Source organism: Podarcis filfolensis, assembly GCF_964270895.1.
Source record: "Podarcis filfolensis genome assembly, chromosome: 1".
Classification (NCBI taxonomy): Eukaryota; Metazoa; Chordata; class Lepidosauria; order Squamata; family Lacertidae; genus Podarcis; species Podarcis filfolensis.
In genome coordinates this window covers 91,525,164-91,540,691 of record NC_139604.1, presented here as the reverse complement: position 1 = coordinate 91,540,691, position 15,528 = coordinate 91,525,164, and the positions used below count along the sequence as shown (strand labels likewise).

The 15,528-nt window shown below is 42.7% G+C and overlaps 1 protein-coding gene across 4 annotated transcripts in view; it reads left to right on the top strand.

Annotated features, from left to right (window-relative positions):
- MIDEAS (mitotic deacetylase associated SANT domain protein) overlaps positions 1–15,528 on the top strand; it is a 73,479-nt gene that overhangs the window by 48,548 nt on the left and 9,403 nt on the right. For all 4 annotated transcript variants that reach the window (XM_083606308.1, XM_083606307.1, XM_083606306.1 and 1 more), the window contains 9 exons: positions 570–915; positions 1,639–1,705; positions 5,110–5,252; positions 5,485–5,588; positions 8,201–8,276; positions 10,929–11,017; positions 12,873–13,022; positions 13,878–14,072; positions 14,364–14,581. In XM_083606308.1, coding sequence (XP_083462434.1) covers positions 570–915; positions 1,639–1,705; positions 5,110–5,252; positions 5,485–5,588; positions 8,201–8,276; positions 10,929–11,017; positions 12,873–13,022; positions 13,878–14,072; positions 14,364–14,581 — 1,388 coding nt within the window. The remainder of the gene's footprint in view (positions 1–569; positions 916–1,638; positions 1,706–5,109; positions 5,253–5,484; positions 5,589–8,200; positions 8,277–10,928; positions 11,018–12,872; positions 13,023–13,877; positions 14,073–14,363; positions 14,582–15,528) is intronic.

Below are 15,528 nucleotides of genomic sequence, written 5' to 3'. Positions count from 1 at the left end.
GCCAAGAAGTACAACTGGTTGTTAATTGATGGTGTGTCATTCTTGGATTGAATGCAATACTTTTGTGGTAGTCCTAATTAGAGCTTACGTTTTTCAGGACAGAGAGCTTCCTTTTCCTGCTTTAAAGCACCATGAGTTGATGGTGCTATATACATAACAACAATACCCATATAAGTTAAAACAAGCACATAGCAGTTCATGGAATTTGCTGGTGGAGCAGCCATGTTATTTCCATTTGGTTGATACAGTCATACCTTGGGTTACAGACGCTTCAGGTTACGTTTTTTCAGGTTACAGACTGCCAAAACCGGAAGTACCGGAACGGGTTACTTCCAGGTTTTAGCAGTCACGCATGCGCAGAAGCGCTAAATCGCGCTTTGCGCAGAAGCGCTGAATCGCAACCCGCGTGTGCACAGATGCAGGTTGCAAACGTGCATCCCGCACAGATCATGTTTGCAACCCAAGCATCCACCGTATTGATGTTTTTGTGTGTGTGTGTGTGTGTGTGTGTGTGTGTTAGACTGAAGTACTTTGAACTGTGTGAACCAAAACTTGTTTCCTTTTCATAGCATGAAGGCCCTGCTCCAAAAGAAGAAGTGGAAGGCTTTGCACGGAAACCGAAGCAGCGGCCCAGGCCAGAGCCTCTCTTCATACCACCGAAAGCTGGCACCTTCATTGCTCCACCTGTCTATTCCAATATCACACCCTACCAGAGCCATTTGCGCTCACCTGTCCGCTTGGCAGATCACCCTTCTGACAGGAACTTTGAGCTACCTCCTTACACTCCCCCGCCAATACTTAGCCCAGTGCGAGAGGGTTCCGGACTTTATTTCAACGCCATCCTTTCTGCTAGTGGTAACTCAGTTCCACCTCCTATGACTCCTAAAAGTGCACACAGGACACTGCTCAGATCCAGTAAGTTCCCATGTATTGTCCTTTTGAGGGTAGAATGGGAGGAGGATCACGGCTGGAGGAAATAAATTATGACTCGGCAATTGTAGATAGATGGCCCCTCACAAGTTGGGGTTTTTGTTTGTTTGTGGAAGATTGGACTGCATGCACCGTGATGACTTCTTAAGTTAGAAAATGGTATCGGGACAGTGTATCGTTGCTGCATTTGAAAGAATGCTAGATAACAAAAAGATTGCATGGTAAAGATTAAGACCCACCCTTCTTATAGCCATATGTAACTTTGTCAAACAAAAAAATTTAGTTGACCTTATAAATAAGCCCATGAAGTTTACTAGCCTGCTAATAAGCTACTTTTCCATGCTGACTGTGAAGTAGGGAGAAGCCCCTTTTTCTGTTGCCAGCACAGGTTACTTGCCTCCTAGCAGACTACCTTAGAAAAGTAAAGGGGTGTTGCTAAGTGGTCTGATGGGATAGAGCAATAGTCCTCCATGCCCTTCAGCCAGCTGAGTTTCTGTGCTTTCCTTCCACACAGCAAGTGTGGAAACCCAGGAGACCAGCCAAGGAGAAATGGAGTGATCCATCCCTCCTCTACTAGCTCACCCACTCACCTGTATGTGGTTCTGAGTTACTGATGGCTACCTCACGAGTTGTTAAATGCATGATGATATCAAATCATCCTTAAGTAGAAACAGGGCCATGAATTAATTGTGTCATCTTGACTTGCAGATAGCGCAGAAGTCACCCCTCCTGTCCTTTCAGTAATGGGAGAGTGTACTCCTGTCAGCATTGAACCGTAAGTACTCAGTTGGGTGGGGGGTGGGGGAGCACAGTGCATCCACTGAGGTCCAGTGCTATTTTTCAAAAAAAGAAGTTCTCTTAGAATGGCAATGGCGCCCACCTGAGAAGTGCCAGAACTGAGTTCCAGGGAGTTCTGGCTGAAACAGAGCCCTGCCTATAACCAGTCCTGGTCAACAGCTGGTAGCCTTTGATAGCCTCCATGAATTTATCCAGTGTTTTCTCCATTGAAACATAAAAAGCTCTTTCCGCATATTTCCTTTGACATTATTCTAATGACTCCCTTGCTGCTAATATATAGCATTCTGCAAAAGTGTGCAATCATATATATTGCATTCATCCTCCAAGCAGCTAGATCCCAGATGCAGTTGCATGCAGCACCGCATTTCAAGAAGGTAGCTGCTGACACACATCTCCATCCATACTGCAACATGAATTCAAATACTTGGCTTGGAAGGTGGGAGGACTTCAGTCTTGTTCTTACTACAGCCCTGTGGTTCCTCAGTCGTTCAGTTCTCACTCTGTTCTCTCTGGCAGCAGCTACTGGACTCAAGACAATTTAAGCCAAAAAAAGAACAACCCCCAAAACACTGTGTCTTTATAGAAGCAATTTTTTTCCACCATCTGGTCTCAGAAACTTGTAATGAGTTGACAATTTTATGTGTGTGTTTTAATGGGAACACACAACATTCCAATTACAGGAATATAGCGATTTGCTGTATTTGGAGCTTAAGCACTTTAACCAACCTCTGTGTGCAGAGGTTCTGTAGCTCTGAATAGCAGACGTTGGTATACTAATTAATAATAATAATAGTAGTAATAATAGTAATAATAATAATAATAATAATAATAATAATAATAATTTATTATTTATACCCTGTCCATCTGGCTGGGTTTCCCCAGCCACTGTGGGCGGCTTCCAACAAAATATTAAAATACAATAGTCCGTCAAACATTAAAAGCTTCCCTAAACAGGGAACTGATTAACGATGATGTTTGAGAGCTTCCAGACAGGATACAAACTCCTGCTACATGATTATTTTTTTCATAACGGCAATTGGTTCCTGGAGCTCACAGAGTATTACCTACATGTTATTGCAGCATAGTCCTAAACAAGACAGTGCAGAAATATGTCTCACTGAGTTTAATGGGGGCTTACTACCTGGTACATGTTCTTAGGACTGTAGCCCGATTCTGTGCAAATTCACTCAAAAAACAAACACCCATTCGGTTCCATGGGTTTTACTCTGTTTCATGTGCAGAGGACTGTTGCCTTTAGTTCTCTTTCCTTTGCCCTCTTGGAAGAGCTTGAAGCATAGGAGGAGACTGCCTATAAAAATGCTTTGCTCAGAAGTTCTCCTCCTCCAAGAGATTATCAGAGCTTAGTGCTCGTGCCCAAGGAACATGCAGACAGAGGGTTCAGAAACAAGGCTCTCCCTTTCGTTGTACTGACACGATCTCCCTTGGCCTATAGAATGTGCTGCATTCCAGCTGGTGGTAGTTTCAGTGAGAAGCACAGTTCTTAGACTGGCAGGACATCACATGTGCTAAACAGGCAGAGAGCTGACTGAGGGCTGTCAGTCAGCTCTCTGCCTGTTTAGCACATGTGATGTCCTGCCAGTCTAAGAACTGTGCTCCCAGTTGTTTCCAGGAAAAGGGTTCACACCTCTGCCGCCCAGTGCAGCTGGGATTCCCCCAGAAGTTAAGGGCAAAGCATGCTTATATTGCAGTGCAGTGCAGTGCAGATGTGGACCTGTAAGCTGCAAGTGCAGCTCCTAAACCTGCAAAGATATCTGTGAATGGAAGTTGCTTCTGTGAGCTCTCTTCCACATGCCTGCAGGTGGTGGGTGACTTTTTCAAGATGTGGCACCAAAACTATGGGGAGGTAGCACTTGAATTTGATCCTATGTCTCTGAGTCCAGGAGTCTTCCTTTGGATCATTTCAGGGCCTTCTTGTGCTTGATTAGAAGGGAAAAAATAGTTCCAAGGCTTAAATAAGCAACATGCAAGAGAACAATTTGTGTTTTAATTCTTCAGCAACAGCAGTTGAAATCTGAACCTTAGCCAGTCTCCAAGTTAACAGATTTATTCACCCCACTTTCAAAATAAAACAAACTGGCATCTCACAGCATTCCTTATAAAGCATTCTTTTCCAGCATAACGTGTGAGTAAATGTCGTTCAGCCATACTGGCAGGCTTCAGGCCTGCTGCGCACATATATATATATATCAATACCAGAACAATAAAGCCCGTTTCCCCCCGTTACCATGATATTACTGTTTGTTTAAAAGTTTCTGTCTGTTTATATAATTTGTATCCTGATGCTTGTTCAAGGAGCTTTGAGTGCCATCTTGCGCTCCCACCAATCTTGTGAAGTAGCTTATATTGACATTAGCTGAAGACTCCAAAGAAAGCTTTGCAGGTTAGCAGGATTTTGAATCTCAAGTTCCCACATTCCAGGCTTGGGGACAGCTAAACCCAGGGGTTGCCTTCAGATGGTGTGGAGTGCAGTTGCTTTTATCCTCAGCCAGCGTGGTCCGTAATCAGGGATGATGAGGGTTGCAGTCCAACATCTGGAGGTTGCCACATTGGCAACTTCTAGTGTGACCTGTGGCCTTCCAGATCTTGGACAAAAACTCCCACCATCCCTGACTATTGGTCATACTGGATAGAGGGGAGCTGGAGTTGAACAAACATCTGGATGGTCATCCATTAGCCATCCATGCTGTAGTGATTCTCCCACCCTTGCCATGAAAAGTCCGTTTGACTTTCAAAACGTTCAGAAACCAAGGCGCGGCTTCCAATTGGCTGCAGGAAGCTCCTGCAGCCAATTGGAAGCCGCACCGGACGTTCAGGTTCCAAAGAACGTTTGCAAACCTGAATACTCACTTCCGGGTTTGTGGCGTTCGGGAGCCAAAACGTTTGGCTCGCAAGTCGTTTGTCAACCAAGGTATGACTGTATTTGTAGATTTGGACTGGACCTTTGAGTCTTCCATGGCTATCATTTAGCAGGATGCATGCATGGAATGTGTGAAGTGTAGGCGAAGAAATTTGCCATATTTGGCTCTCACATGCTGTTACATGTAAGTAAAGGAACTTACAGTTGTGCTGCTTGTGGGCGGCTTCCCAATCTTGCTTTTCCGTTTTTAGCATCCATGCTCCTAGATATCCTATACAGTAGTGGGGGAGGGGCCCAAAAGACAAAGACAAAAAACTTGTATTTTGAAACTGAAACCTAGTGTTGGTTTAAACTGGAAGAAGCAGCAGCCATGGAATTGCGTACTGCCTGTTGCTCCAGTTGGAGTGCAGCTTGTTTTGCGGAGGCAAGCTTTTAACTTTAGCAAATTATCACATTAGAACTTGCAGGGTGAGCCGTTTTTAAATGTGTATTTATTTTGATAGACGGATCAATGTGGGCTCCCGGTTTCAAGCAGAAATCCCACCTCTTAGAGATCGGTCTCTGGCAGCCTCGGACAAGGCCAAGGCAGAACTGGTGTGGCAGCCATGGGAGGAGCTTGAAACGGATGCGTCTACTCAAGAGAATGGTAAGGAGCTTGGAAACTGAACTACTGTCTGTGATGGTTTAAGTCTTTAAAATTGCTGTGTGGTCAGCCACTAATTTCTGTTGACCATGGATCCACTGTAAAGGTCGAGGCTTGCCAAATATGAAGGGAAATCTAGGTAGGAAATTGTTGTGAAGGGATGTATAAGATGACCTTTTGCTTTTCTCTCTCCCCGACCTGCACCTACCGCTTGTCTTGTCTTGTGCTGTGACAGTGGAGAACCTGCTAACTGCTGCTTGCTCTAGTATATTTCCTGGAGGTGGCACCAACCAAGAGCTGGCATTTCACTGCTTACATGAAACGAAAGGAAATGTTCTGGTAAGTCTCCAGCAATCGTCATTGCGTCTAATTGGATTTGGCAGGAAGGCTGTTTGTATTGGTCTCAGCGAGGGAAGTACTAGCCAAGTACTTGCCAAACTTACGCACTCTGCACACTTTCACCTTCTACAAGGAGCGTCTATGTTAGAATCCTGCCTTTTGAAGAACGTGCCTTTTGGCAGTCTCCTTCCTTTCTTCACTCATGCCTCCCGGTTTCACTGCTAATGGTGCATCTTCCTCTTAGCCAAGTGGTAGAGCATCTGTTTTGCATGCGTAAGGGGGTGGGATCAACATCTGGCATCTCCGGGTCTATCTGAGAAGGCCTCCTGCTTGAGACCTTGGGAAACACTGCCAGTCAGAGCAGATGTTTCTGAGCTTGAGAGCAATGGCCGTACTCAGTATATAAAACATAGGAAGCTGCCTGAAACTGGTTGATCCAGCTCACTTCTGTCTACACCAGGCACCCCCAAACTTGGCTCTCCTGATGTTTTGGGACTACAACTCCCACCATCCCTGACCACTGGTCCTGTTAGCTAGGGATGATGGGAGTTGTAGTCCCAAAACATCTGGAGGGCCGAGTTTGGGGGTGCCTGGTCTACACTGTCTGGCAGCAGCTCTCTGGGGTTTCAGGCAGGAGCACTTCCCAGACTTACCCAAAGATGCAAAGTACAGTGGTTCCTCGGGTTACACATGCTTCAGGTTACATACGCTTCAAGTTACATACTCTGCTAACCCAGAAATAGTACCTCAGGTTAAGAACTAACTTTGCTTCAGGATGAGAACAGAAATCGTGCAGCGGCGGCGCAGCAGCAGCAGGAGGCCCCATTAGCTAAAGTGGTGCTTCAGGTTAAGAACAGTTTCAGGTTAAGTATGGACCTCCGGAACGAATTAAGTACTTAACCTGGGGTACCACTGTATAAGACAGCTTCATGTGAACTGCAAATGTCTGGTTCTGTTGGAAAACCTTTTTTAGCTGTTTGAGAAGAAGGGTCCAAAAATAAAAGTGCAGGTGCACAGCTAGAAGCACCAGATTAGTTTTGCCAGTGGGCCTGCACCACTGTGTCCTCACTGCCATCCTCACTCCCATTCCATCCCAGGAAATGTGTTTATGTGTGTTGGAAACTTCATGGGTAGGATAAAATAATTAATAATAATAATAATAATAATAATAGAATTTATTTTATTATTGTTATCATTAAAGTAAAATTTCACTTCAGTTGGAAGCTGTATCTAATAGGAAAGTTTCCCCTGTATAGCATTGGATCAGATTCCTATTTATTAATTGGCTCTGTTGAGTGTTACCAATGGAAAGGTGAATATAAATTTAAGAATTAAATAAGTACTTTAGCATCTCCTGCCACCTTGGGGAGACTTAATTTTAAAGTCCACCTATTGCTGCTTAATGAAACTGCTTCAGTAGTACCAGCACAAGTGCTTACAGGTTTCTTGGTAAGTCTCTTCAGAGTACAGATACAACTTGAATAGTATCTCTTCCCTACATTTTGCCTGAGCTCTAGTCATAGCAGCTGATTTCTTGGAGGGCTGAGAATGGTTTTGGACTCCAGTTATCTCCTTTCTTTGGAGTATTGTTTACTTGATTAAACAGGGGCGTTAATGGGCTCTCAGATGACTCATTCCCGGGGTGGGAATTCCTCTGTAATTGGACACGTGCTGACAGGTACCATTATCAGTTGAGGTAACACTGCTGTGTAGGCGAAGAAATGTAATTAATTATGCCTCAAATACCTTCGTGGGTAGGCATGAAGTGCTAAAACCATGCGGAAGAGGGAGCTTTTTAAAACAAGGCTAAATGTAATCCTTTGATTGTGATTGGATTATTTGAAATTCTGTTTTAAAGAGAGACAGGCTAACTATTCTGGCTGTCCTTTTTAGAATACGCTGCTTTTCAACCCAAATCAGTCTTCCCCTCCAGGGGTTTGGGACTACAATTCCCATCAGCCTCAACTGGCAAAGTCATGCTGACGGGGACTGATGGGAGTTGTAGTCCAAAACATCTGGAGGTCACCAGGTTGAGGAAAACAACTCCAAACAACAATGAAAAGGGATGTATGTGGCAAAACAGGCTTTGGCTCACAAAACATTATGTTACTGTGTACAGTGGTACCTCGGGTTAAGAACTTAATTCGTTCCGGAGGTCTGTTCTTAACCTGAAACTGTTCTTAACCTGAAGCACCACTTTAGCTAATGGGACCTCCCGCTGTCACTATGCCGCCGGAGCACGATTTCTATTCATATCCTGAAGCAAAGTTCTTAACCCGAGGTAATATTTCTGGGTTAGCGGAGTCTGTAACCTGAAGCGTATATAACCTGAAGCGTATGTAACCCGAGGTACCACTGTATTTGTTAGCCTTTTTAAGGTGCCCCCAATCCTTGTTATTGCTGAAAAGACTTAACAGCTCCCATGCCACCTACTTCAAAAGGTTAATTACAAGGATGAATAAGGAGACATGGGTCACGTTGAACCTCAGGTGGGCTCTAAATACATCACCGCAGTAAACAATAAGGGTTGTGACTTCTTGATGTAAATGCACTTGTTTGGGTTTTACTGTTATTGATAAGGCTTTTTGTGTGTGTGCTCCCCCACACCTCAGGCTGCGCTGACCAAATTGCTGCTGAGGAGGTCTTTGTGGCCTGCAAACCACACGTTGGCCGACTATCACTACACAGGTATGCTTGGGAGCAAGGCAGTGGGGACAGCTGCTTCTCTACCCTCCATTTTCCTACTCTGATAATTACTGTTAATGCATGGGGGAGGGGAATATAATTTGATTAATACTGGGAGAGCCTTAAATATCTATTTGGGAATTAGCAGCATTGGGCGGTGATATTACTGTCCTGCTTTTGCCTCAGTGCATAGTGAGATCGGTGCAAAGCTCACCTTCACATATCCCAAACTGCACATTAAACAAACCCGTATAACCATGGAGGCGTGGTATTTTAGGATTGTTTATTCGGAGTTGTTGCTTGCCATGGGATAATTTAGTTGGGATTACTTAGCTGGGGTAATTAGCAGGAACCACTGAATCCCTATTACAGGTTTGAGGAGAAAACGTTTTATTTCCTTAACGGCACCAAAATGGCATTTGAGAATAAAACTGGTTTTGCAGCTGGAATAACCAAATGCAATATTTATGGAAGAGTGAAATGGATAGAATAAAATTGTACATAGGCTTCCCAAACCCTGGGCTAACAGCTTACAATTAACTATACAATACTTATCTTTGCTATGGTGGATACACTTATCATTGCTGCGATAGTGGCGCTGAGGATCCAGTGGGCTGCACTGAAATTTCGATATATAAGGGGGATAGTAGAATATAAATGACACAAATATGACCCACTCAAGGGCAGACAAGACAGCAAGAGTTAGGACGGAAATGGAATGAATGAATCCCTTACAATTATCTCTTCTAAGTAATTGTTACCTGTGTCTGACATCAACCTTTGGAGAGGCAAATGGCTATTGATCAGGTTATCAGTTGGACAGTGCCAATTGCAAGGAAGGTTTTGTTCTCACCAAGGCTAGTCAAGGTCAAACAGAGGCTTATGTGTGCAATGCAATAGATCACGTGTGTAATTTGAAATGCCATAAATACAATGGTATTGTATTACAGTCTCATGAGAACATGTAATTGCCTTTCAGTGAGGGCAGCCAGTCTATATGTTAGGGTGTGTACACCGGCAAAGAGTCTGTACTCGTTGCACAGTCATTGGTAGAGCAAAGCTAAAGGAAGAAGCAGTTCAAGGACAGGAGCAGCATGCAAACTGTGTGCAAGTGTGTGTGAGAGAGAGAATGGTAAACATTTTGAACACCCACCCTGCTAGATATTTGGATAGCAGGGAGACACGGAGCAAAATTGAATTATGTTATTTGTCAAGTTATTTTTCTGCATTTTGCTGTGAAGATACAAATGGTGTAGAACATCCACAAGCACCATTCTGGATCATCAGTTGCTTCTTTGTACTTGTTGTTTTTCCCGTGGAACCAAAATGCTTTCATCTGGATCCTGGAGTATCTATGACAACGCGTGGCTGATTTCAATATAGGCTGCTTTTTAGAAAAGCTGCTAAAAATACCCTTTTGTATCTAATGTGGTGCATGTGAACTTGTGAAAATGATGACTAAAGACATGGAATAAAGGAAATGGACAACTAAAATCTTAAGAGTCCTAGGTACAATTTAAATGAATCATTGTATGGGTATTGTCTGCCTCATTAGTGTCAAAGTTATCTATCACTCATAGACAGAAATCAACTCCTACTGCAAGCTTTACTTCTCCGTTAGAAAATGGAAGTTATTTCTAAGGTCATCATCAATACGTTCATTTCTAAACCTTGGGCGACATCTAACTAAGCCATACTTAGACTAAATCCACTGAAATCCGTAGGCTTAAGTTCATTGATTTCAGTGCATTTACTCGTGACTAATATTGGATATCTCGCCTTTCATGAAAGGAGAAAGTGTTTTGGGGTTCACATTGACTCTTGCCCTGTAACACTCTGAAGGAGAAAGTAACACTAAACACTTCTCTAGTAATCAAAGTGTTTTGGACTATGGGTTTGATCCTAAGTTAGGTTATACTGGTAGGGACACCCTGTGAGAAGAGGTTTCATTCATGGGGATGCAGAAGGAGAGGGAGGTGATTTTCACCAGTCTCTACTTTCCCCCAGCAGTGCCTTTGCTCTTTGAAAATTTATGGCACACGACTGGGGGAACAGCATGGGAGGCAGTGCAGGAGGCTGCATGGGGGAGATTGGTGCAGAATTTCACCCCAACCCTTACTCCATTGGGACCCTCCCCTGGATCCCAGTTCCCTTAGTGAATGGAAGGAGCCCATCTGTTTCTTTAGGGTTAGATGGCATTCATGTCTATGAGTATATGGTTCAGCTTTGTCTGTTGCAGGAGTATGCTGTCATTTGAGACACACCAGTAGTGAGACTCACTAAAGTATTTTGGGTATGCAGTGGTATAATTTGTTTAAAGTAAACTAAAAAGGGGGGTTCTGTATAAATGCACAATAATTTTATGGTGAGCAGGCTAGTTAATAGAGGTAGACTACTTAATACTAAAGAGATGGCTAAAAAGAACACAAGATTAGGATCCCCCCCCGATATATAGCTTCAAATATGCTTGTCATAACATTTTCCTACAAAAAGTTTTTAGAAAAACAGGTGTTCACATAAGAGCAATAACATCAATACAATCTAGACAGGGTAGCAGAGATATACAAGAGATACACACCTTAACAATAAAATGTTTAAATGTCTGGAAATAGTCTTGAAAAGGTAATGAAGTTGTGTTCCACTCTTTCTTTTCAGGATCAGATAAGTGGAGCACACTAGAGAAAAAGCTCTTCAATAAGGGGATTGCCATCTACAAGAAAGACTTCTTCCTGGTTCAGAAACTTGTGAGTTGCTTGTTGCTTCCTGAGTGCATTGCAAAATAATCGATCTGCCGTTGCAGGACATATGCAGGTGTCACCAGATCATTAACCTTGGGGATTGCTTCATCCTCTAGCTGGGAATTTGTGTTCTGTAGTGTTTATTCAATGGAGTATCTCACTGCCACTTTGGAAGTGAGATTTTTCTGTATACAGATAATCTCTCCTCAGTAGAAGCCTTTATGCTCTCACATCCATAGTGCAGTGTGAGAAGTTTTTATTTTGCTCTGATCTCTGTAACAACAAAATATAGTCACAACATACTTCAAAACGTAGTTTTCTGGAGATGATACCTGTGGAGGGAAAAAACTACAAATGAAACAGAAGGAGCATCAGTTGTGAACACACAAAAAAACCAGTGTGAGACCTGCAAAACACATCTTAAAATATTAATAAGGGAAATTGAAAGAGGAAGGGAGCTGAAGGTGTAGTTTTGTCAGTATCTACATTGCCTGATATCATTCATCTAATTCTCAGGGTGTTTTACACCATTATGTGAAAGATGGACAGGACCAGTGATAGGAAGGTGGTTGTGGGAATTCATGTTGGGGAGACTTGAAGTTTTGAGTATATTTTTTTCCCTTGCGCATTTTTTTCTTCCAAGATTATGAAACGTTGGAAGAATTGTAGTCATAGAATTATAGAATTGTAGAGTTGGAAGGGACCCCTGGGGTCATCTAGTCCAACCCCCTGCAATGCAGGAATCTCAACTAGATCATACATGGCAGGTGGCCATCCAGCCTCTACTTAAAAACCTCCAAGGAAGGGGAGAGTCCTCCCAAGAGAGTCCATTTCACTGTCAAGAGCTCTTACTGTCAATAATCCTGATGCTTAGTTGGAATCTCTTTTCTTGTAACTTGAAGCCATTGGTTCGGGCCCTGGCCTCTGGAGCAGAAGAAAACAAGCCTGCTCCATCTTGCCTGTGGCAGCCCTTTAGATATTTGAAGATGGTTATCGTATTTTCTTTCAGTCTCCTCTTTTCCAAGCTAAACCTACCCAACTCCCTCAACTGTTCCTCATAAGGCTTGATCTCCAGATCATCTTGGTTGCCCTCCTCTTCACAGTGGTGAGAGCCAGTGTGGTGTAGTGGTTAAGAGTGGTGGACTCGTAATCTGGTGAACCGGGTTCGTGGAAGGGAAAGGAGAATGTTAGCCGCTTTGAGACTCCTTAGGGTAGTGATAAAGCGGGATATCAAATCCAAACACTTCTTCTTCTTCTTCACACATTCCAGCTTTAGATCCCCCCCCCACTTCATATTGTTAGCTTTCTGAGTCTTTGGAATGGGCTGGAATTAAAGTCTGTATCAATAGATAAAGGGTGGTAGTCAGCTAAGTTGAAGACCAACCATAATTTTTACTTTTATACCTACGTCCGAAATCTTCACGTCATCTGGGAGTAAGCCTTGTTTTATTTGGCAGGGCTTTCCTCTCAGTAGACATGGCTAGAATTGCACTGTAAGTCTCTGATTGATGTTGATCAAGCAAAGCACCAGACAGTTGACTGCAAGCCAGGATACACTGTTATTGCATGTGCCCAATAGAATTTATGAATCTCTTCCTTCACTTGCAGCAACCTATCCCCATTCCAGCTCCCATGTTGCAAGCAAGCTCTGTAAGCCAGGAAACAAAAGGAAAAGTCAAATCATGCCAGCCTTCAGAAAGGATAGGCATGAATGAGCTCTTAGCATTGTGGCCTGTGGCTTTGAAGCACATGGGTGTGGGGGTGTATGAGTGTGAGTGACAGACATGTTTATTGATATATTATTTTTTCCTCCCATTTCCTCCCTTGTCTCTTCCCCTCCTCCTCCCAATAAATTCTACAGATTAAAACAAAGACTGTGGCTCAGTGTGTGGAGTTCTATTATACATACAAAAAGCAAGTAAAAATAGGCCGGAATGGGGCGTTGATCTTTGGGGATGTTGATGGAGCCAGCGAAAAAGCGGCTAAAGATGAAGTGGAAGTAGATATCAAGGTAATGTTCGGAATGCCAGCTTCACCCCACAAAATTATGCTGCCTACAGCTGTAACATTTTGTGTAAAATTGCACGAGATGGCTATGCAGCCTGAGCACACAAGTAGTCCGTTGGGTTCTTTTGTTCATAATTTTTATTATTTTTGTTAAACTTTGCAAACAACAAATATAACCACAAAAATCATGTCAGTCACAAGCTTCTGCTTCGCAAAGCACAGTAGAGAAGCAAGGAAGGTATCCAACAATGTAATTTATGAGCACTCCTGTCTTGTACATTCGTTTTATCTTCAGGTAGGTGGCCGTGTTGGTCTGATGCAGTTGAAATAAATAAATTTTAAAATTGTCCAGTAGCACCTTAGAGACCAACTAAGTTTGTTGTGGTTGTAAGCTTTTGTGTTCATGCACACAAAATATCTGAAGAAGTGTGCATGTCTGAAGATGTGTGTCTGAATTAGTGTGCATGCGCACGAAAGCTTATACCCAAACAAACTTAGTTAGTCTCTAAGGTGCTACTGGACAATTTTTAACATTCATTTTATCACAATGATCCTTTGCCTCATGTATTACCCCACTTTCAAATGAGCATTGCACGTAAGAATACAATGTAGTACAAGTAAAATATACAGCATCAACAAATTTAATGTACTTTCATACAAATCAAGTGTAAGAAAGAGCCTTTTCCAGTTTCCCAACACATTTATTAAAACTTGAGGAGGTTCTGTTGGAATGGTGCTGACTGGATTCCATTGGACTTCTTAAGGTCCCCTTCCTGGATTCTGCCTTTGCATTGATTTTTCTTTTAAAAAACTGACTTGCTTCCCTTCTCCGCTTTTTTTTTTTTTTACTCTTATGAAGAGCTCCCATAGGCTTACGCGAACTCTTCCTCCCAGAACGTATAACGAAGACTATGAAAACACTGACGAAGAGGAAGAGGAAGTAGAGGACCGGTTGGTTATAAAAGAGGAAGAAGTAGACACATATGAGTTTCATGACAAGAACAGCAACACCGCATACCCCAAACCCACACAGACGCTACACACTGAAGACCAGGTAAGTGTGGAATGACTTGTGGCATGACATCTAGAGGGATCCTGCGTTACAACATGTTTTCCTATATTATTTGAAACTTTCTATTTTGTAATTTGTTTTTAAAAACCCCAAACTGTTAATACATTTAATTTATATATTTACATATTTAATCCCCTTGCCTTAGTCACTGGATTCATCCCACCGCCATATAGATTTGATTGGTAAAATCCTCATCTCTGGCCATTGTCCAGCATCCACTCCCATAGGATTCCTAGTTGTTCCATCTTGCATTAGTTTTTCCTTCCTCCGAAGGTCGGTAGTCTCCTCGTGGAAAAACAGCAAGAACCTGGTGCTCCAAGAGCCACAGAAGCCAGAGGCAGAACTTCAAGGAGGACAAAGGAGACGCCTATTAAATATCGGAAGACTTCTCCACCTGCCCAAAAGAGAAAAAGAAAACCAAAGCCCAAACAGGACACCGTCAACAAAGCCCAGAACCAAGAGGAGGAATTTCCATGTAAAAAATGTGGAAGGTAAGAGTGGGAAAACTCAGAAACGAAAACAAGGGTTCCATTGCATCTTTTGTACAGGAGGAAGTAAAAATAATAATGTAGAACTAAAGAAGTGGTAGCCTATTTTGCTGGGGTGCAGGCGGTGTTAATCAGTGTTTTAACAGCTCCGATAATTATGTTATTGTAGTTTTTCATTCAGTCTTGTTAACTTTTGAAATAAAATAACTTTTCTTTAAAAAACCAAAAGGTGCTTCCTGCAGTTGTAGAGATTCCTTAGTGTACATGTGCATCTTGCCAGAAAAATGCCATGGTCCATTTCAGAAGTTATGTACATTTTGCTGATATGAATGGTATGATTCCTGCAGAGATGTGATGCTTCAGGGAGTGTTTTAGAGGAGTCTTTCAGTCGACACTGAAGTCATCATATTTTCCTGTAACAACAGATACTAGTTCAGGATTGAACATGTAGGCTTCTACTGGAGGTAGACTAAGAAAGAGAATGTTTGTTGCCTGCTGGGTCCATTGTGCTAGAAAATGTTGTTCTCTGCCAGGTTTGCATAAACCCAGTGAACTGTGAGCCTTACCTAGTACTTAAAATGATGAAATGAAGAGAGCGAAATCACTATCCTTCTTTGGTGATCACTATCCATTGTATTTACAATTGTGTTGACTGGTAGTCAACACTGTTTTTCCAGTCACTTCCCCAGATGCAAAAGAGGTGAAGGCTCACTAGCATTCCAAGTTCTGTCTTCTTGCACTTGTTTCTGAAAGTGCCGTAGACATAATATTGAGAGTCAGCTGCATCTATTTTAAGGATAATACCCTCCAGATGTTGTTGGACTGCAGTTCTCATCATCCCTGGTTAGGGGCAGTGCTGGCTGGGACTCTGCAACAGCTGGAGGTTCCCCAACCCTGATGTGGATAGAAGATAGTCATGATACTTGGATTTTCAAATGGGTTAGCCAAAT